At 35.3% G+C, this 22,489-nt stretch overlaps 1 protein-coding gene across 1 annotated transcript in view; it reads right to left on the bottom strand.

The window, feature by feature from the left end:
- Nucleotides 1-22,489, bottom strand: part of LOC118198446 (sodium-dependent dopamine transporter-like) — a 459,018-nt gene that overhangs the window by 42,139 nt on the left and 394,390 nt on the right. Inside the window, exons 8-9 of the mRNA XM_085807121.1 lie at nt 19,211-19,314; nt 8,882-9,119 (exon numbers count right to left, since the gene is read on the bottom strand). Of these exons, the coding sequence (XP_085663247.1) occupies nt 8,882-9,119; nt 19,211-19,314 (342 nt within the window). The remainder of the gene's footprint in view (nt 1-8,881; nt 9,120-19,210; nt 19,315-22,489) is intronic.

Consider the following 22,489-nt stretch of genomic DNA (forward strand, 5'->3'; position numbering starts at 1 on the left):
ATGTTTTCATAGCGAATAAGCATACTGAATGTGGCAAACTATGATAGTTACACATCACAAAAGGAGCCATGCAAATATTAAGCAAACTAAATGCAAACTAAGCAAAACGTCTACACAAATAAAAGGAAAAAAATGATTATCGACAACAGGATTCAGGATTCAGACATACAGTTGTGTGTGAACGCCTAAGCTCATAGAAATTAGAAGAACCTTTAGAAGCCATTTTATGCTGGCCATAACACCATTGTTACACAGAAATATTTTGAATACAAGTCGTGAAGCAACGGAATAAGTCGGCAATTTGTTAACAAAAGAAAATGAAAGTTAAGTCATAAATTAAGCCAGAAATTTTTCATACAAATCGAGCAGCTTCAAAAATCTATTGCAAAGATTAAATTTCATCTGAATTCATTTCGCCCTGAATTTCCGTAGTTGAAGGAGGGAAATTAATAGATTTCGATGTTAACTTGAAATCTTCGATGAAAGGTCCATGCTGTTTGTGATAAGATAGTTTAAGCGTGCATGTGTGCTTTACACACTGATATTGTTCAATGTTATGAAAACCATTTTTGTATATCGCCCTCTGTTTTCTCTAAGCAAGAATGATGTTTAAATCGCTGGTTTTGGAGACCAAAACTATGACTATTTTACACATCCCGCATATTAATGAAATCGTGAGTCGTCTGCTAGTGTGAAATTAGGTCACAGATCAGGATTGTAATACTTCGCAGAAGAAAGTTACGAGTTATATAGCGGGTGTGGTAATATCTCGATTTCTGATAAGTGCTGATGACTACAGCTGATGTGGCAAGTTACCAGCTTAAAAGATAGCTACGTTTCTGAGCATAAATACTAGATAAATCCAATTAAAGATAGCTCCGACAATGCCCATTGAGGAAAACATGTAACATGTTTATGAAGCTAAAAATATACGCACATATTTGGAAACATACTGTCCAAGTTTTAACTCAAATCAAAGCGGAGTTACTTCCTTTGATTTCTCCAGAGTGCTATCTCCAGCTAAATCACCAGTCGCAATTCCAATGAAGTCCGTAATACCTGGGATGTGTAAAAGAGACCCATAACTTTTGGCCTCCAAACCCAGCGGCTTAACCATGACTCTCGCTTAGACATAATAGAGGGCGATACGCAAAAATGGGCCGAGCACATCTTACCATATGCATCACATTAATGTTTTATCAAACTACGCTTCTGTAGCCATTGTTTTTGTCTCCTGGATGAAACCACTGGTAACTGATTGAGGCGTCATTTTCGGACTGCATGAGATTTAAAGGTGTCCATAGTTTAAACACAGGTCCTAAAGGTGTCGCCCACCAGCGGCCGAGCGGTAAAATCGCTGAACACTGGTAGTTCCGTCCGAGGTTCGAATCCCGCGAACGGGCTGGCTGCATGGGTGTTTTCGTGGTTCTCCCCATGTCTAACGTGTATACGAGACAGTTTTCCTTAGAAAGTCCTCCACGAATGCATCCCTTCCCTTAGGCAGATAGCCCTTGAGGCTTTGCCGTAATTAACTAAACTAACCTAAAGGTGGCATGCGGTACTGACTATAGTCAACAGAAAATGAATCCTGCATTTGCACCAATGCTATTGAGTGCATTTGGAAAGTGCAGTATGCCCTGATATTGAAAGAACCAAATTTGGAATTTTCAGAATGGCATTAAGTCGTGTAGTCAGGTGAATACAATTTTTGCTTAGGCGAGTTGACAGAAGTAGGAAGCTGATATCACGGAGCTATGAAACCGTCCCAATCAGCCAGAAGATGGTATGGCTCCTGCTACGGAATCTAGATTGCGGAAGCTAACATCCTCTCACTAGTCGCCCCAGACTGTCCTGTGCGCAGAATATAAAAATTAACCACGTGAACAGTAGGACTGTTGAGTTTCTAAAGAAACCCTATTTCCTGCTGCACAAAGCTCACGAGTGGATACGTTAGTGAAACTTAGAAGGTTAAAAGTAACATGAATCTATCCTACTAAGCTGATTCTGTTCACCGGGTGGTGGCTCTTTGATATTGTGGAAAGTCTTCTCATTTTGAATGCGTCAAACTTATAAAAGTAGAATAATTACAACTTCTAAAAAAGACTTCCTCTTACAAGGAAGATTTTTCAACCTTGAACTATTAAATTTTCTAAAAACATGTATGGTAATCTACCCATCTAGAAATGCATAATAGCAAAAATAGCTACTAACATTTTATAGTTAAATCCCCAAACTATTAACCCATCGGTTACCGAGTTGTAAAATCACTGAACACTGATAGCTTGACTCGAATTCACTTCTTGGAGAACGGGCTGGCTCCATGGGCCTTTTTCCCTACGTGCAATGTACATATGACTCGGTTTCTACAAGAAAATTCTCCACAAAGGCATCCCTGTTCCTAGGCAGACAGAACTCGCTTGCTTTTACCATAATGAGATAAACCAAAAAAATATTAAGTGTAAAGATTTTAATTGCCAATATTATTATATATTCACTATATTTGCAAGTTCACGAATAAGTCTGATATCACCTGTGAGCAGAGAAGGCAAATATAATAAAATTCAACTTTTATCTCCTAAAATTCTGAAACCTTTCTTATAAAACTTCTGGTTTGGTTGGTTTACTTAACTATGACAAAGCACTCAAGGGCTATCTGCCTAAGGTTAGGGATGTCTTCGTGGAGGATATTCTAAGGGAAACTTGTTTGTGTCCACGGTTACACACGAGGAAAACCACGAAAGCGCCCATGCAGCCAGCTCGTTCGCCGGGATTCGAGATCTGGACGAAAGCTTCAAGTCCTGGACCATGGAAAAGACCAGTATTCTGCGACTTGCAGCTCAGTCGGTGCAGTGGGGGTATCATCTGTTAGTACCTCTTATCTTACGCATACATGGTTCAGTTCATTTAACTAAACAGGCGTATCTACTCAACATTCTTCAACTAATTTATATTTTCAAATTCTAATATCACATGGCTCACAGCTTCGCTTACTTTTCAGTTACTCGATGTGGACTGGTCATTCTTTGCTTTAATAATACAAAAATAGGTTAGCTTAAAAAAAAAAAAAATGGTACTCATGTATTATCTCGTCGACCATTGGCGGAAATTTTGGGAACGGTCACCAGTATTTGCTGCGGTATCCATTATTGACGCTAAATCGCGCTACTCTGATCAGTCCACTCGATCATACTTAAATACCCGAAAAAATTTTAGCATTATTCATTTCACTACTTAAAGAAATCATGTATACTCTGAAAAAAATATTTAATGTTGAGTTAGCAGGCTATACGGGAATGAACTATATTTTTTCAGTATATGCGATCTGTCTACATCAAAAATTCACCGTGGACGTAAAAATTTGAGATAGTCATGATAAAGTGTTTGACTTCGAAACACTGCCTATCGAAAAAATTCAGGCTCAGTTTTCAAAAGACTAGATGCTTGTCAAAAGATAACTGTCTATGTTACGCTGGGTGTTCAGGAAAGAAGTGATACAAAAGAACGACATCTATATCTGTAATCAAAATGTTTAGTGAACTGTGGTTTACATAGCTAAAAATAGTTACTCAGAAATGTTTAGTACACCTCTGTGCACCATTTGTAACTCGGGTTATGTCTAAGTGATATTCCTCAAAATTTGCAACATCGGCAACAGATGTTCAATACACACTTTCCTTTACAACCTTCCCAGAAGAAAGCAAAAGGAATCAAGTCCCGAGAAAGAAATCAAAAGGGCTTAACTTCAGTCCGCGCTAGTCTTCCCGGTGAACAAAACTCTTTAGTTTTTCTTATCACCTTTACACTACCAGCGGTCATCGTTATTATTTATGTGTTCAGCGGTTAGGCAGTACACGGAGGGAAGGGATGCTATCGTGGAGGAAGGGAAACTGGTTTGTATTAATACGTTACACATGGTGAAAACCACGCAAACTCCCAAGCAGCCAGCCCGATCGCGGAATTCGAACCTCGGACCGAAGTACCAGTGTTCAGGAACTTTACCGCTCGGCCGCTGGTGGAACGGTGAAATCACCGAGTACTGGTAGTTCGACTTTGGCTGCATAGGCGCTTTGGTATTTTTCTGCATTTGTAAGGTGTAACAGTTTTCCTTAAAAAATTCTCCACGAAGGTCCACATGATATAATCTGCTAAGGTTAGGATACTTTCATTCAAAAATAACGCTTCAGGTTGTATGCAGAGCAACAGCTTGAGCACAGCAAGACATATCCAGTAAACAAGCCACAACTCTTTGCCCTATATAATGAAAAAATACATTTCTTATCATATCCAGTAAACAAGACACAACTCTACCCTATATAATGAAAAAATACATTTCTCGATTCAGTAATAAATATGTGAATTTTTCGGGATTAATTTTAAGCTTTAGGAATTTTTAATCCTTCAAAAGATGTATCGTTTAGGAAAGGTATGTTTTTCTGCAGTTGAAAATTCTGAACACAAACGAAAGGTTATGTGGTACATAAATTAATAATTGAAGCTTAATATTCAGTCAAAGGTACAATTAACGTAAAGATTCGCGTCAACATCATTTGGAATAAATGTACATTAACGTTAATTCGCCCCACCCAAATTACTTTCAGAATATATTACTCGTATAATTAATTATAATTAAGCAGCAGGCCGCAAGAAATTGAAGTGTTTTGCATTCTGTATGTAGTGCAAGCCTGTTGTAATCCATACACGAGAGATTTAGGCTCTCTAGCTTTCGAATGTACTTCTTCATTTAATACCTAAATTTTACGAGAAATAATTCTTTTAATAAATACTTTTACGAATATTTTTTGTGCTCAATGATACAAATTTTATCTAAAAATGAATTAATAACCCTTAATGAGTTATTACAGTTTATCTGTTTGCTTTCTAATTTATAGAAATTGGTGTAGTATGTAATGTAACGAGCAGTAGATTACGAAGCTTTGTTATTCAAATGCCATACTCAACGTGTAATTAGTATAATATTCTCAAATGCGCAGTTAGAAAGGCTATTGAAAATTCTATGTGAAATAGCACTTACATATCTTAAAGAGAGTAAGAAATTTATAAGAGCTTCGAAGAAAGGGAAGGAAGTGAACCTTTTAGCGAAGTTCCAATTTTTGTGCTTACATTACTTTAACTCATGCAAATTAACGAGTCATCTAAATGCAAATCTTTAAGTGGAAGAATTGCGCGATCGCTCTTGAAGTTAAGCATAAAATATGAATCTCAACACGATAAAGCTCACTTTCACTATATATTAAGATGGAAATTTATCATCGAATTGCAGGCGTAATTTGAAAATTTTAATTGCCTTAATTTACTACGGAGTCATTTATCTAGGACGATATGACCAGCATATTAGTTGCAGTAAAGTTCTCTGAGGTGTTAAATGGTGAAACAGACGGTTAATTTTTTATATGACACTAATCTCACTCTTTATTATTCTAGGTTACATTGGTAAAGGGGCATCTTGAATGCGTATTTAATAAAAAATTAAATTTTAGGTTTGTAGCTTAGAAATCTGCCAGTAATGTATTTAACAGTTACGGCTCGGTATAGTTTTGAATTATTTCCGTAAGGAATTTAACTGTATGCTAAAACTGCATAAAATTGTATGTATTTATTTTTTGCAAACTTACTCATTCTTCTTGAAATACGTTTCAGATCATTCTGAATAATATTTTGCAATGAATAATGCGAGATTATGACTAAATTTTGAATAGTAACTAAGTAATAAACCAAAAATTCACCTTGCCTTTGACACACATGGAAAGTTTATGTGAAAGAGAACAATAATCTTGTGTAAGTACTGGTTCTTAATGTATTATGTATTGAAAGCACACAGAACTGATGACAGCTTGATAACATTTATTTTCCCATAAAAAACACTTTACAGTTCTGGAACTTTTCAGAAAGGTACTCGTACATTTATTTTCAGTCAAACAGAACGCAGTCAGTAGTTACTAATTCAAATTACTAAGAACGTTAAACACAACGCAAAGCAAAGTGCATCTAAAGAGCGAAGCTCGCACGGAGATCTTCCATTACCCGCAATATCTACTCCGAACTGAAAAACTGAGAACTGATGCTCTCTCCGGTCTTACCTAGTTTTTGTCCGCTCGCGGAGAAATTGCTATCACTTTCAATTTCTCGAAACTACTGGAAAACATATATGATTAAAGTTACATATAAGTGCCGGATACGCTTACAGTTACATATAAGAATTAGTTATAGTTATTCAATTGCAATATCAATTACAGTTATACAGGGACCGGGCCAAAAATGTCAGCAGATGTTTGCGAAGTTTGGTGACTTTTGGCAATTTTTCGCCAACTGTGGTGACAAAAATTAGTCGCCAAAACTGTCGCAGCTTGGCGATATCTGGCCAGTTTAGCGAGATAACCATTTACCTCCATGTTAAAAAAACTTGCCCTTATAACCTTATTTTTCCGGTAAAGCTTTGTCTCTTGAGACATTTTATGTTACATTATGCAAAAGCTACTACAATTTTACATATAATTTGACTAAAATGATTTAGATACGTAAAAATTCACAACAATACGTTTTCAACTATTTTATAGTGTTCAGGATATAATCTTGCAGAATTTTTTTTATTTAGGTCTGAGTAAAATGTTAGAAGTCAGGATGTTATTAGAATTATAAGATTAAATATAATTCACAAAACAAAGCACGAAACGGAGGTGCGATAATTTCTAATATGTTTAATAAACTTCACTATTATTAAAAATTCAGATTTACGGGTTCTTGAGCTGATGTTTTAACAGCATTTTGGTCCTAAAAATATATCAGCGAAATGAGGATGGGACGTGTATGCAAATGTAGTTACATTGTGATTATAATTTATCAGGTACGCTATTAAAGTAGTACTTAAAAAGTTAAACTTAGAGATTCACGTAAACTATTGATATGGTGAAAGTCAATATTTATCTTGTATGTCAACTAAAAAAGTTAAAAAATGCAAAGCATTCTAACATAGCTTTTAGAAATTAAAACGGACCTGAAATAGTTAACATTTGCAGGAGGTAAAACGTTCTGATATAATCTCAGAGCGTTTTCTTGGCTCCGTTTAAAAGTAGAGGAAGTCTTCTTTACAAATTTCATTTTCTCCCAAAAAACTTGATTACCATCCACAGAATAAACTGAAGTACAATGTCTAGTTAGGCTGCATATCTTTACGGTTCCCGTATCTTGTAGAAAGAAGGGACACCACTATGATACACAGTTGATTTAGAAAGTTTTGCTTCTAGTTTGGTAGATTATGGCAAAGCACACTAGGGCTATCTGCCTAAGGAGAGGGATGCTTTCTTGGAGGACTTTAAAGGAAACTGGATCATATACACGTTACACATGGGGAAAACCACGAAAATGCCTACTCAGGTAGTAACTATCAGTGTTCAGCGATTTTAATGCTCGGCCGCTGGTGGGCTCAAGCAATATGCTGGCTAGAAGACGAACAAGGGTAAAAATTCCCCAAACCTGAACCCTAAATTACCTTGAGAAAAGGTGACTTCGATATTTCTGGTTTCCTGAACGTTCCTTGTAGCTTTTCCCAGAATATGACTCTTTTGAAACCTTATACCATAATGAGGCAATTGAAACTAATTTATTTCCCTTGAACATTAGAACACGTTTAAATTTCATGCCAGCTACTTGAATGGCCGCTTGCCGATTTCAGAATTTTACTGTCCTTATTTTTAATTCGTACGTATTTCTCCATTCCAACCTGTCTGGTTTTGTCGTCTACATGTTTTTTCTTCTTCAGTTGAGGGTTTTTCTTGTTCTCGGTTTGTTTCAGTTCTTCTGGGATTTACACACTTAAGTTGATTTCATTTGCTTACGTTAGGCTCTTAAGCTATTCGCATAGTCTCAGTAAACTTTAAATTTGTCCATTAGGCAAATTTTACAGCTTGTTTTAGAGTTTCTCAATTCTGGCTTTGCTTCCGCTTTCCAGCCCCCATTACTTTTTATGAATTTTCCATTAATGCAATTTTTTTTCTTTACTATGAATATTTGGGTCAAGCTGTCAGTATTCAGCTGCCCTATCCGTTCGGTCATTGATGAGCTTGTTATTTTTTTACTATGTATATTGATACCTTTTTCCAGTTCCTAAAACTCTGCACATTAGCTAAGAAATAGCCCAAGAAAAGGAAAACAAAATTCTAAACAAATACGGAATCTATTAGGAAAGTTATATATATCTTAAGAGATTCCGTGGAGAGATTTCTACGGGAAAAAGATTTATATTCGTGTCTTGCAGGAGGAAAGCCAAAAATATTTTACATAGCCAGCACTCACAACTAGTTCTTTCACTGGATTCCGCGGGCGAACTACCAGTGGTGTTAACAATGCTGCCGATCATTGTCTTTTAAAAGGATCAAAATTGTTAACCACATTTTGATACTTTAGATAAATTACAAAATATTACATTTTAAATTTTAGCTCTAATTAAATTATTAAAGCGTTCTTATTATAGTTTTAGAATCTTTTCCCCCTTTATCTTTTCATTGTTTTTGAACAAAATTGAGTATAAGAATAAAAAATTCATCTGCGGCCCATTATATTACACTGTTTAAAATTTTCAGAGCATGTACTGTAATTTAGATTTAATACCCTTTCTTACTAGAGCTTCTTTTAGTAGTGGATGTTGCTAATTAGATGACAAGTAAGTAAAACGTATGCAGATGAAGTTTATTTTGGAATAAAGTAAGAATACTCGGTAAACAGGATTGAAATTAAAAAAGCTTGAAAATAAGTAATTGATAGTTGTTTCACTCGGTTTATGGTTTACGATATCTATGAATCTTCGGAGAAATGAAGTTAATTCTCGGAAATGAATCTATTAGTTAATTATTTTGACTGAACTTACCGCACTGTCAAGCCCAAGAGTAAGAAGCATGGTGAAAAACAAAACAGCCCAAAACGGTCCTCCTGGTAGAGTGGCTATTGCTTCAGGGTACACTTGAAAGACGAGACCATGACCTTCAGTTGCGACTTCAGAGATTGGGAGACTCTCTTTGTTGGCCATATAACCCAAATAAGCAAAAATCACGAAACCACTGTAAAAACTGGTGAAACTGTTTACCGCCACAGTGAAGAGACAATCTCTGAAAAAGAAAAATGTTACATAAAAAAACTACATTTCTCACACAATGTACACTTAGAACTAACTCTCTTGTTACCAAAAATTTACTGGAGGATCTAAGATAGAAAAACTATTGTTGCGAAATATACACCATGTTCGTAAAAGTTCTTATGTGATCGTTATTTTCAAAACTGTTACCTTTTGTCATACACATACAACCTAGTGCAAAAATGTTTAAATCACGCAAATATTCATATTTTGATTCTTTTAAATTAAAAAAAATCAATGTAAAAATTTCGAAGTTAACTTTTTTACATCTATTGTTATAATCAAAATCGTAAAAACAACCTTGTATTTAGCGTAAGTATATTGAAACACTTAATCGATTTCGAGGGCAGCTAAAGGTCCCTCCTCATCAGGAGAAAGAAATACCTGGAAAGAAGAAAATAAAGGGGAAGGAGTCTCAGAAACACGTGGTCCTTATCAGCACTGCACGTGGTTATAACTGGATTTTTAATCAGAGTTGCACTGGCTGCCTACTTTTACTGAGCCAAGCTATCTGATCAAGCATGAAGGACAAGAAAAATTAGCGAAGTTAAAAATAGGGAGCGAGGGGCATATGCACCTTCACGCTCAAAATCTGAACTTCAAATAATGGAAAGCAACGACTGAACGGATTTTTATACCCCCTGGTAGTACCAAACGCGAGGAGGTAACACCATCTATCGGCAAAAATAACTGAATTAAGATAGTAGAATTTTAAAGGCATTAGGAAGGACTGGATTGGACTTCAAATCATTAACTAAACCTGCTAAATCTTTGTGAATGTGAAAAGCCTCAAGAAAATCCAATTCACCTATGGAAGAAGCCTTTGGGATAATTTTTGCAGACTCAAAGTCAAAATTATGGTTAAATGTCCAACTATGATACGCTATTGAAGACTTGTTAATTTCGCCTTTTCTGACATAAGATTCATGTTCCTTGATACGAAACTTCAATGCTCTTTTTGTTTGGCCAATATATCTTAAAGCACACTGACACGATATACTATAAATTCCCCAAGAATTCCAGACAGAAACACAATCTTTTAGAATCGAAGGGTGAATTTTATTAATAGGGGAGAAACCGACTTGAAAATTGAATTTCTCGAGAATCCGTGCAATTTTATAGCTAACAGAAGGGTAAAATGGAAGCACGACAAGGTCATTGATATTATTTCTAACAGTGGAATGTCTTCTTTGATGGGAACCTGAACATTTTTAACGGCTTTATCAATAATCACGGGAGAAAATCCGCCGTCAATCGCAACTGCTTTCAAATAATTAAGTTCATTGGTAAGCAAAGATTCAGAGGAACAAACTTTAAGCGCGCGGAATACATAATAGTAAAAAGAAGCCATTTTTGGCTTAACAGGGTGGCATGACATGGCATGGGGTGGTAAACAAACTGCAAAGGGTTTACGGTACACAGTGGTGCTAAAATCAGTTTCATTGCGGATTATAAGAATATCAATAAAGGGGAGGGAATTGTTGGATTCAATTTCAAGAGTGAATTGGATGGCTGGATCAATTGAATTCATAATAGATAGAATCTCGGATAAATCCTCTTTATAACCGTCAAAAAGTGCGAGAGTGTTGTCAACATGCCGATTCCAAAGACGAAAAGATAGTTTATCAAATAATTTCATCTCAAAATAGTGCATATAAATGTCAGCAAGTACCGGACTGAGAGGATTACCCATAGCCAATCCTTCAACTTGACGAAAATATGCATTTTGAAAAACAAAGTGGGTTTGACTCAGAGAAACTTTAGTAAGCGAAACCAACTCATTAATTTCAGTATGTGTGAAGTGAAATTCCCGAAGCCTAGTTTCAAGACAATTTAGTACTCCTTCGACCGGAACATTAGCAAACAGTGATTTGACATAAAATGAAACCATAATGGAACGAAGTGGAGAAATATTTTTAAGTTAATACTTCAACAGAATTTTTTACAGTGTGAATATTGTTAGCAAGTAGAGGAGAAAATCTGGAAACTAAATATTTGGCCAAAAGATATGAAGCAGTACCTATGTTGGAAACAATTGGCCGAAAAGGAATACCAGTTTTGTGGACTTTTGGAAGAGCATAAAGCCTAGCGCAATTAGTAACAGGTGGAATAAGTGATTTCTTCAACTGAGTTGGTAGAATGTGAGAAGATTTGATAGCACTTTTAACTTTCGTGAGGTCCGAAGTTGAAGGATCTTTAGGGATCGAGCAGTATGGGCCTTCATTTATCAGTTTAGAGACTCACTTGAAATTGAATCCAACAATTTCCTCCCCTTCCTTGATATTCTTATAATCCGCAATGAAACTGATTTTAGCACCACTGTGTACCGTAAACCCTTTGCAGTTTGTTTACCACCCCATGCCATGTCATGCCACCCTGTTAAGCAAAAAATGGCTTCTTTTTACTATTATGTATTCCGCGCGCTTAAAGTCTGTTCCTCTGAATCTTTGCTTACCAATGAACTTAATTATTTGAGAGCAGTTGCGATTGACCGTGGATTTTCTCCCGTGATTATTGATAAAGCCGTTAAAAAAAATTTTCAGATTCCCATCAAAGAAGACATTCCACTGTTAGAAATAATATCAATGACATTGTCGTGCTTCCATTTTATCCTTCTGTTAGCTATAAAATTGCACGGATTCTCGAGAAATTCAATTTTCAAGTCGGTTTCTCCCCTATTAATAAAATTCACCCTTCGATTCTAAAAAATTGCGTTTCTGTCTTGAATTCTTGGGGAATTTATAGTATATCGTGTCAGTGTGCTTTAAGATATATTGGCCAAACAAAAAGAGCATTGAAGTTTCGTATCAAGGAACATGAATCTTATGTCAGAAAAGGCGAAATTAACAAGTCTTCAATAGCGTATCATAGTTGGACATTTAACCATAATTTTGACTTTGGGTCTGCAAAAATTATCCAAAAGGCTTCTTCCATAGGTGAATTGGATTTTCTTGAGGCTTTTCATATTCACAAAGATTTAGCAGGTTTAGTTAATCATTTGAAGTCCAATCCAGTCCTTCCTAATGCCTTTAAAATTCTACTATCTTAATTCAGTTATTTTTGCCGATAGATAGCGTTACCTATTCGCTTTTGGTACTACCAGGGGGTATAAAATTCCGTTCTGTGGTTACTTTCCATTATTTGAAGTTCAGATTTTGAGCGTGAAGGTTCATATGCCCCTCGCTCCCTATTTTTAACTTCGCTAATTTTTCTTGTCCTTTATGCTTGATCAGATAGCCTGGCTCAGTAAAAGTAGGCAGCCAGTGCAACTCTGATTAAAAATCCAGTTATAACCACGTGCAGTGCTGATAAGGACCACGTGTTTCTGAGACTCCTTCCCCTTTATTTTCTTCTTTCCAGGTATTTCTTTCACCTGATGAGGAGGGACCTTTAGCTGCCCTCGAAATCGATTGAGTGTTTCAATATACTTACGCTAAGTACAAGGTTGTTTTTACGATTTTGATTGTCACATCAGCGTGTTTCTCTTCTAGTCTATCTATTGTTATATTGAGAGAGAATTCATGCTTATTATAAAAAAATAAAATGCAATAAAACTGACTGACGAAAAAGGCACCTGAATTTCTACTGCAATTTTAAGACACTTGGAAAATCCTTAAAATAACTTTTAAATAGTTTCAGAAACAAGTAAAGCTATATAGCAGGAATAAGATATGATTTTTATAACAATTCACTGGCTGTATTACTGAAGTTATTCATAGGCTTTGAATGCTTCAGCTTAAAGAAAAGTTAAAAGGATTAAAGATTCATAAATCTAAAATTTTGCTTGAAAATTCCTAAAGAATAAAGAGCATTAATTACAGCTATTGAATTCTTTAAATAGAAATCAGGTATTCTTTAAATTGGAAATTAGTATATTTGTATGGCTTTCGTATCTTTTAGAAAAAAGTGACACCGTTATGAGAAACAGATGATTTCGAAACTTTACTGATTTTCAAAAATTAAAGAAAAGTCACAAAAAAGGCAATAACTCAGGGGGAGAAACTAATCAAGGGAGAAAATAAAATAGTCACAAAATTTCGATATATTCCTAAAGAAATATACTGAAAAAAGCTGCAGTATGCAAAATGCTAATGGTGTGATCAATTTGTGTCATGAGACAATGGTTTAAAACGCGCATTTCAGTTAGGCTTTAATTTGCGGTACCTGGAAGCAGGGCAGAGTGATGTAGAGGTGGTCGAATCGCTTAAATGGGAGTCCGTCTTTGGTCCGCTTCACCGGTGGCCGAGTAGTTAAGACCGCTGAATACTAACTCAGACTAAAAGGCTGGCTTCATGGTTAGTTTTCGTAGTTTTCTTCATGTATAACGCGAATACGAACTAGTTTCCTTTAAAACGTCCTTCACAAAGATGCCTCTTCCTTTAGGTAGATAGTCCTCGTGTGCTTTGCCATATTCAAATAATCTAACCTTCTGTAGTTTGTCAACTTTGGCAACATTTCTAAGCACAGATTCATTCTTCAGAAGCTTCAGCAGAGGAAGCTCATGATCCATGACAAAAACTGAAGGCCAGTATCTGTAGTTATGTGCTCAATGACAGAAGATCTCAACCTCATTACAATTCAAGTCTTCCATCGTTGCAACAATGGAAACCAAGATATCATCATCTATCATCCATAGACAGCTTCATAAAGAAGGCCCTTTGCATACTTCTCTCTTGTTACTAAACGGACGAAGCTTAAAGCATTTTGCGATTGAGCTGTCTAATTCCCAACTATACTACAAATCAACAGAGGAATATAAATTTCAAGAATGGCTTTAGATTTAGTTTACAGAGTGATAGCGAGCATTCTTTAATATAGAAATAAATAATCTTGACCCGTTACCATCAATCACATATACTTAAAAAATAATTTTTCGGAATAAGCAGTCTCTGTGCTTGGAACGAGATCTCTTTACGTGGCTGTATAGTATTCTGTGTGCTTCTAAGATGGAAATATGACATCTCATATATATATATATATATATATATATATATATATATATGTAATAATAAAATTCCATAGTCAAGAATACACTTAAAATTCTAACTGTATGTTCTTTTCATTTTTAATGGCGACGTTCTCTTATTTGAAAGTACGTGGAATTAAATCCACAGCCCCGTAGTCAAGTTGTTTTTCCCGCCTTTTCTACACGTACAGTTATAGAATGTTCTGGAAATATTTAAAGCGAACTGGATTGGCTGACGAGGCTGACGTCATTTCTTGGAAGCTCCGCCTTTCCAGAGGCTATAAAAGGACTCGCAAAAGAATATCGGGGCTTTTTCTTAAATGTCAAGATGCAGTAAATTTCATACAAAAAGTTATTAGTAATTCTTTTTATTTACTCCGGATATCTGATTTTGTAACTGCTATTTCTACTGAATAATAATAAATGGATGCTATTTTCTTTTAAACTTATCGTCTGATAATTTAAGCTGCGACTAAAGCTGGTACATCACATATATATATTTGATATCAAGTCCCAAAATTTCATTTTACGGCCTTTATTTTCGCAATCGTAGGTTGTAGATAAATACTTTCAGTTACAAATTGAGGAAAACTTTGATATTATGACGTGTTTTAAATTAAAAAAGATTGTAAAAATTACGAAACCTAGCTTTTTATACTGCTCCCGGTTCCTATAGTTGTATCTAGTTCTAAAAATTGAAAAAACATGGTTTGATATTACAGTAAAAATTGACTGATATATTTACTGATAATTTTAAAGTTTGAGATTCAGTTCAGGTATCAAATGCATATTGAAGAACAAAATTTGTTTACGTCTGTACGTAACTGAAAGTAAAATTTCAATTAAGAATAAATTTTTGAAATTTATAGCTTAAGCAATGAAAGAGGATGCTCTATAAAAGTATTGATCAATTTAAATGTTTTAAAAAAAACTATCTTATTCACAGAATAACAGAATGTGTGTTCTAGCAAATAACTGTGGTCTTCAATAACGGCGTGCAGCCAAATCTTAACTTATTTGAGTAAATTAAAAAGGAGAAATATTTCTAGTTTAATGAATTTTTCTACATAATTATTATCTTTATGATGCTAAAAAAATAAAAATCTCATAAAAATTACAATAGCGTATTTTTAGCATACGAAAACATGAGAATTTTTGCGTTTCGACATATTATCTGTGAAAAAAATTATAAATTAAAAAGTATTACACGCTAGTAAACCATAAAAGAAGGTAACTAAATGATATTAAAGAGCAAAAAAATTAACCTTGAATTATTCCAATTTTTCTTTAACCTCAAGGAGAGCTGAAAAGGATGCTAAAAATTTCAAATTTTGTAATCAACCCTTTGCAGTCGGGAGGTGACTCTCACTCACCATGTGGTTTAATGCCGCAACTCGGGAAGTGACTCTCACTCACCATGTGATTTGATGCCACAACTCGAGAGGTGACTATGGCTCACCACTTAGTTTGATGCGGGAACTCGATGCGCAGCAATAAAACTGTTTACGTTTAGTTTCTTCGAAGCGTGTTCCTACGCTCTTTCTGTATAATCTTATGAAGTGTAAAATGATACCTCTTTAAATGGAGATAAGATTTTCTTATCTGAAATCTTATCTATCACAAAGTCTGTTCTCAGAGAAATGAATTCGGAAAAGGCATCAAACCACTATTATTGTAATTAATTTGTGTGCGTAATGATTTTAAGTTACTGGTAAGAAATGCGTCAAAAAGACTGCTTGACTTGCTGGTGCGCCGCACGAAAGAGGCCCCGAGTGCAAAGGGTTAAATATTTTTATCAATTTGTTTTCCACATTGGAGTCAAAACGTAATGTGTTTTTTATGAAGAGTCTACATTTTTACAAAATATAATTATAAGGTCCTGGAAATTGTTTAAAATTTTACATATCGCAATTTTTACAAAATTGATTTTTTAGCTTAAAAATGCCACAGAATGAATGGCTTTCTTATTAAAACATTTTTTTTGTACCTTAATATATATATATATATATATACATAGACACATATATTTATGACTAACAGCTGCATGTATGTGTGTGTGTATGTGTGATTATGGCAAAGCCTCGAGGGCTATCTGCCTAAGGGAAGGGATGCCTTCGTGGAGGACTTTCTAAGGCCAACTGGCTCGTATACACGTTACACATGGAGAAAACCACGAAAACGCCCATGCAGCCAGCCCGTTCACGGGATTCGAACCTCAGACCGAACTACCAGTGTTCAACGTCTTTACCGCTCGGCCGCAGGTTGGCTACTAACAGCTTCGAAAATAAATCACATACGGCATCCCTCCCTTTAGACACATAAATATAAGGACGTTTTTGGACATCGTGCGTATATGACACCCTTGGCATTTATGTACGCCATTATATAGTTTGCAGTCAAAGAGAACTTTGTTCTCAGAGACGAAAACGTTGTACCACACAGAACTTGTGAGAGGGATGTGTACTTATTTTCTGCAGGAAACAATGGGAATGGAATAGCCATCTCGGCCTCCGAACTTGAAACCTATTCTGCATGTCTGGAACGTCTTATGAAAATCTACTGTACCCAGTCATTCTCCACAAACCTTTTCGTACTTGGATGGATAATGGAAGTCTTGAGAGGATAATGGACATCGCTCTCTACTGAGCTTATAAACACCGATATTGACAACATCAATTTTCGTTATAGCTGTTGTATTGCTGTTCGGAGTATTTAAACCTAAAGACACTTTCTCTGATCCATACCCGTCACTCAAAATTCATGATTTACGTTTATGTGTTGATTTGGAAAATATAAAATTTTCTTGAATCTAGTATTTGTATCAACTTTATTCATTTTATACATTACTATCTGTTTTGTAACTTTTTTAAATTTCATGAATGTACACATAAAATATTAGTAATTTCTATACATTATTATTACGGCATTATACCCCATATATTTTCATGAGTATACCCATAAAACTTTAAAAAGTAATTTCTGCAGTTCCTTCATAATTTTTTAAAACAAGTACATATGTGTTAGTGAATATAAAACGAATTTGTTTCCTTCAGTTTGCCAAATAATTACAGTTTCATATTTCCACCCAAACCTTTATTTAAAAAAGTAATGGGATTCACGACTACTAATTTTGAAGTGTAACGAATTAAAATCATAAATAAAGATAGAATGTAATGTTACTAGTTATTTCGTTATAATATTGCATAAGTTTTTTTTTGAGCGGGAATCTTAAAAAGTCACCAATCTCTTAGACCGAAATCGAAGCCACGATCTCCCGTCTGCCGGCTAAATGTGCTGACCACTATATCACGAAGAAAAGTTGGAAGGGCTATTCTTAATTCTTTATATTCCATTCTGTAATGGATACTTAGAAAATTAAAATATTAGGAAAGATGAGATCATAAATACAAAGGTATTTCAAAGGGCTTTTCAACTATAAAAAAGTGTAATATTTTAGAAAACAATATTTTAATGTTGAACACATTCAAATACTAAAAATATAAAGTTCTTCGAAGAACAATATCACCGTAAGAACGTGTTTCAGATTAAAAGAAGGAAAACGAACCGGCCAAACGGTATAGCGTCGCTGACTGCTGTGCAGAACTGTCGGGGTTCGAATCCCGGAGAAGATATGGATGTTTGCAAATGAATACTGTCGGTGCGTCATGGCGGCTCTCTAAATATGCGGCGAGCCGAAAATCTTCTCCTGTGGTCTGGCGGAAGAGGAGAGGCGGGGGAGACCTTCGGACCCCGTATCCCCCGGGGTGCTCTCCATCAAAATTTGGGCGGAACTGAGCCAAATCGCACTACGTCTGACCACGTCAGACAAGTGAGCATCAGTAGAAGCAGATGAAAAATGTACGGACGTATGCAATCGTTCCGTTCATAAAAATCCCCTGCTGCCGGAATTAGGTAATAGCATTAAATTTTACGAAAAACTTAGGAACACATGGTTTCTTCTAAATTCAGGAAGTTAAGAATCTCCAAGTTCTTAACTTTGTCAAATTCAGAACTTTTTAACTTCCTGAAATTTAACGAAGGAACTGTTTATTATGTAAGATCTTAGTTCATCAATTTTAAAGCTAAGATTTAACGTTATGAGACTTGAAAAAAATTCATCAGGAACATTTTTAAGCCGAAGATAATGTTGTTCGTATGAGAAATGTATTTTTATAGACCAACTGAAAGTACATCAAGATTGGACGAATCTTAAACATCCAAAAGTACCTTCAGTAACAGAAAGCAACTCACCTAACTTGAGTGTAGGTTGTTACAAAGTCAGTAGACAAAAAAAGTCTTCCCAACGCTGATATCATCTTACTTACATAAATGTGAGCAAAAAAGACACAAAGGGAGTAGGGAAAAAATTACTTTTGAGCAGAATGGGAATCCTTGACGTCATACAGGAGCAAGCATGGACTTTATAAGAGAGGGTAATACTCTTATAAGATCCATGGGAGCAAGTCCTGTAGTCCAATAACTTTGGAATTTAGTAGATACTGAATTTGGCAACATGGGCATGTCTGTTGTAAAGGAGTACCTCCTAAAACCTAGGATAACAGAACAAATGCATAAAACTTTGCTGATTTTGCTTTAAGATTGCAAACATATCTTCTTTAGTATGTAAATAATTTTTTATTACATTATTAGTTAACACTTTATCAGATGATTATTAGTGCTACCAAACAGATTTTGGACCTTTTCCATTACAGGATAACACAGAAAAAAATTTTTTACAGATCGTATAGGTGTCAACATTGCCTATTGTCTTGTTTGTGTGTTGTTTTTAGTGTGTTGTAGTGTGTTGTTTTTATTTCTTATGACAGTATTCTTGTTTCAGAGTAAATATGATAATAAAAAGTTTTTTAATTGTGCCATCTATTTCTTTCTTTATTTACTGAAATAAGTAATCTAAACAATTATGTTTAGAAATCTTTATATTTAGAAATTTCTACTACAGCTGAAATGTGCTATTAATGAAAGTATGTTTTCTCGCCAGAACCATCGAGTTGGAGTAGATATCTTTTCATAGAAAACTGTTTCGCACGTTTGCTATAAAGGAAGAAATACCGCATTTTTTTATGAAATAGTGCACTTACCTGTAACAGTTATTGTGAAAGTTGTTATAAGATGCATATGTTAAATGGACTCCAAAGCCAACGCCAACTGAATAAAATACTTGCACAGCTGCATCAACCCAAACCTAAAAAACGAAAATAAACACATACAAATAAATGACCAGATATCGTTAACACATTTGCATGATACACTGCAAGAATAAGAAATATACGATGAATAATCAATCAAAAAACTATTAGATAATGAAAATAAACGTAGGAGAATTTACGCACAAAATTTTCATTTATGAATCCTACTCCTCACTAAGGGATTTGCACGTGTATCATACAAACAATGTACACACACATCATTTTGCTGTCCTGTCAGCCCTCCTGTCCCACCGGGCGTCGACTGGGGGGGGCAACTAGCGGTGTTCTGGCTCGGACCTGTACCTAAATAGACTTGACTTCTGAGTAAATAACCAGTCTCCACAGTGACTAGAGCCATCGTTTATTCGGTGGTAGGTTCAGGCTCAGTAGGAACCGTACTGGTAAAGTCTTGTCTGCTCCTTGGCTGTGGGAATGTTACGTGGATAGATTTCGAAGGTTGTATTTGGAAGTTTGGTTCACCATGGTCAACATTGGTGGACAATCGACGACTTTACTATGTTCTCTTTGCTGGCGGATGCTTGCCGTCCACCATTGAGTTGTGTTATTAATCATAAACTGTGTGTTTAAAAAATGTCCTTCTGCGTTGACCGGGGGGGATGTTATGCCTCCTTGGATCGCCTCTAGGTGTTGAGGCGTTTACCGTGTAAGCATTTAATGAGCCAGGTCTGGGAGCCCCTTCTCTCTGGTGCACCGCCCTGTCAGCCCACGAAAGCTAGTGCAAATTTCAACAAGCTATAACAACTGCAACAAAATGCAGGAGTGTTTAAAGGAGACCAAAAAATAATGATTATAGTTAAACATGTGTTTATGAAACTGCGTTATCAAAATTTATTACTGAATTGCTTACATTGGACGTTTTAGAAGCTGCTGATATTCATTTTGGTGCTTAATGCATTCAAAGGATTTTTCAGAGTGGAAAAAGAATGAATTAGAGAATCCGGGCACGCTTCATTGCATAAGGAAATAATTGTCAGAAAAGAAAGATTTCGTAAAAGAAAAGAATGAGTTAAATGTGATCAAGGAGGAAGGTAAAACTTTTAAATGTGCTGAGTTTTAGGTATGTTAGTACGTCTTGTTTAGTATAAATACAATAATCTGAAAATATGTGTTTTTCTCAAAACTAATATTTACTCATAATTTCTTCATTCCAAAAATTATAGCACAAAATATTATTATTACATTTCTCATAAAACTCTGCATATTTTTCTTTTATATTGTTTTCTAGTGTGTGGACTAAAAGAAATTTCATTGTGTAAGTATTTTTCTAATAATGGCTTCTTTTTTAAGTTATAACATGATAAATATGCTCAAAAATTAATCGGTGGAAAATTATTCTTCGATCATTTAAAAATTTTTGGTTATGGCACTATCTCTTAAATAATAGTGCAAGCACTAGAAGGAAACATATAGTTTATTATAATACTATATTTTTCAAATAAGTTTAAATGTTTTTCAAGTGGATTTTTCAAATTTTTGAAATATTTCTAGTATTTTCTATACATAAAATATTTTTTTTTGTAAAATAATAATGATTTTTTAAATATTGATAACTTATTTTTAATTTTTTATGAAACTTAAAGCTAAAATGTGATTAATGCATTTGTATATTGCACTTAAAAAGTATTTCAAACGTATTCGAATCTCTTAAGTACAAGAAGTGCATGGGTGGATGGATGCATTACGGATTTAATGGATCAGTTAACCTCACAGGGTCATAATATGTTGAACGTGTGGTAAACAGAGTCTTTCTTTTTATGTAAAATTATAAAACACGTAAAATAATACTTTTGATGAGAATTCAACTGTATGTTCAGGAATAGATGAATAAGACACCCGGGTACCTGAGCGAACCCTATCCCGAATCGAAAAATACAAAGCTTCGAAACTGTATCTCGACTAACTTAATATTGATTATAATAAAATTTTAAAGTTTAAACACGTAACATCATAGTAACTCATCCAAGAATGCAGACTTGAAGGACGGGGAACCGAACATTAGACCTTTCGTATGCAAAACGAACGCTGTACCATTGGGCTACACCCCCCCCCCGACACCAGAAGAAAGTCTGAAGCTTTTAAATCAGTAAGCGAGTGAGTACATATTATATATTTTCTCATGCATAGCCTAGATATCAAGTGTTAGGTTTTATTAAGCTGGTTCATATATTTTTAAGGCCCACCAGCGGCCGAGCGGTAAAGACGCTGAACACTGGTAGTTCGGTCTGAGGTTCGAATCCCGCGAACGGGCTGGCCCATGTGTAACGTGTATACGAGCCAGTTTCCCTTAGAAAGTCCTCCACGAAAGGCACCCCTCCCTTTAGGCAGATAGCCCTCGTGTGCTTTGCCATAATTAAATACACCAACACCATATATTTTTAAGGAAAAATTGCTTGGTATGTATAATGCTATAACAGAATAGCTGAAGGTTAAAGTACTTAAAAATTTTACCTACAAATTATGGAAAGAAAAATGGGAAATTTCTAATACAAATAAAGACTATCTGAGGCTGGTAACAGTAAGAAAAAGAAAAAACATATAGCGATACAGATTTAAATCAAATTTCAACGAGCCATGAAGTCAGATTTTAATGGAGTACTTTTAAAGATCTTAAAAACTCCTTCTTTTGCACAAAACCTTCAGCTAGACTTGGCGAAAACATTCGACCGCGTCTGGCATTCGGGACTCATTGCTAAGCTCATCAATCTCCAACTAGATCGAGAACTTATCCCGGTCATCCTTTCATTCATATCGAATAGAACCTTCAGATCTTTCTTGGGAGACGGTTTTTCTTCTTCTAGAAAAATCTTAAGTGCCCCAGGGTTCAATAATTGGCCCCGTACTCTATCTGTTCTATGTAGCAGACTTTCCTAGGGTGCGACTTAACAACAATGCACATTAAAATGCTTAGTATTGAACAGCTACTGGGAAATAAACTGGTGTGCAAAACTTAAGCAACAATGTAAAAATTTAGCAGATAATCATGAAATTGCAGAAGAGGAGGTCTGGAGATCAGTACAATGAACACGTAAGTCAGTAGAAACGTCATGCGTATGCAAATATCAGGAACGAAAAGTCAGAGGCGACGTGAGCGTACACAAAACGCGTGATGTCAGCGCGCGCAGCTCAACAGTAGAATAAAAGGAAGGACGG

Source organism: Stegodyphus dumicola, chromosome X1, assembly GCF_044657685.1.
Source record: "Stegodyphus dumicola isolate Sdum_Otavi_A_Nest chromosome X1, ASM4465768v1".
In the NCBI taxonomy this organism is placed as follows: domain Eukaryota; kingdom Metazoa; phylum Arthropoda; class Arachnida; order Araneae; family Eresidae; genus Stegodyphus; species Stegodyphus dumicola.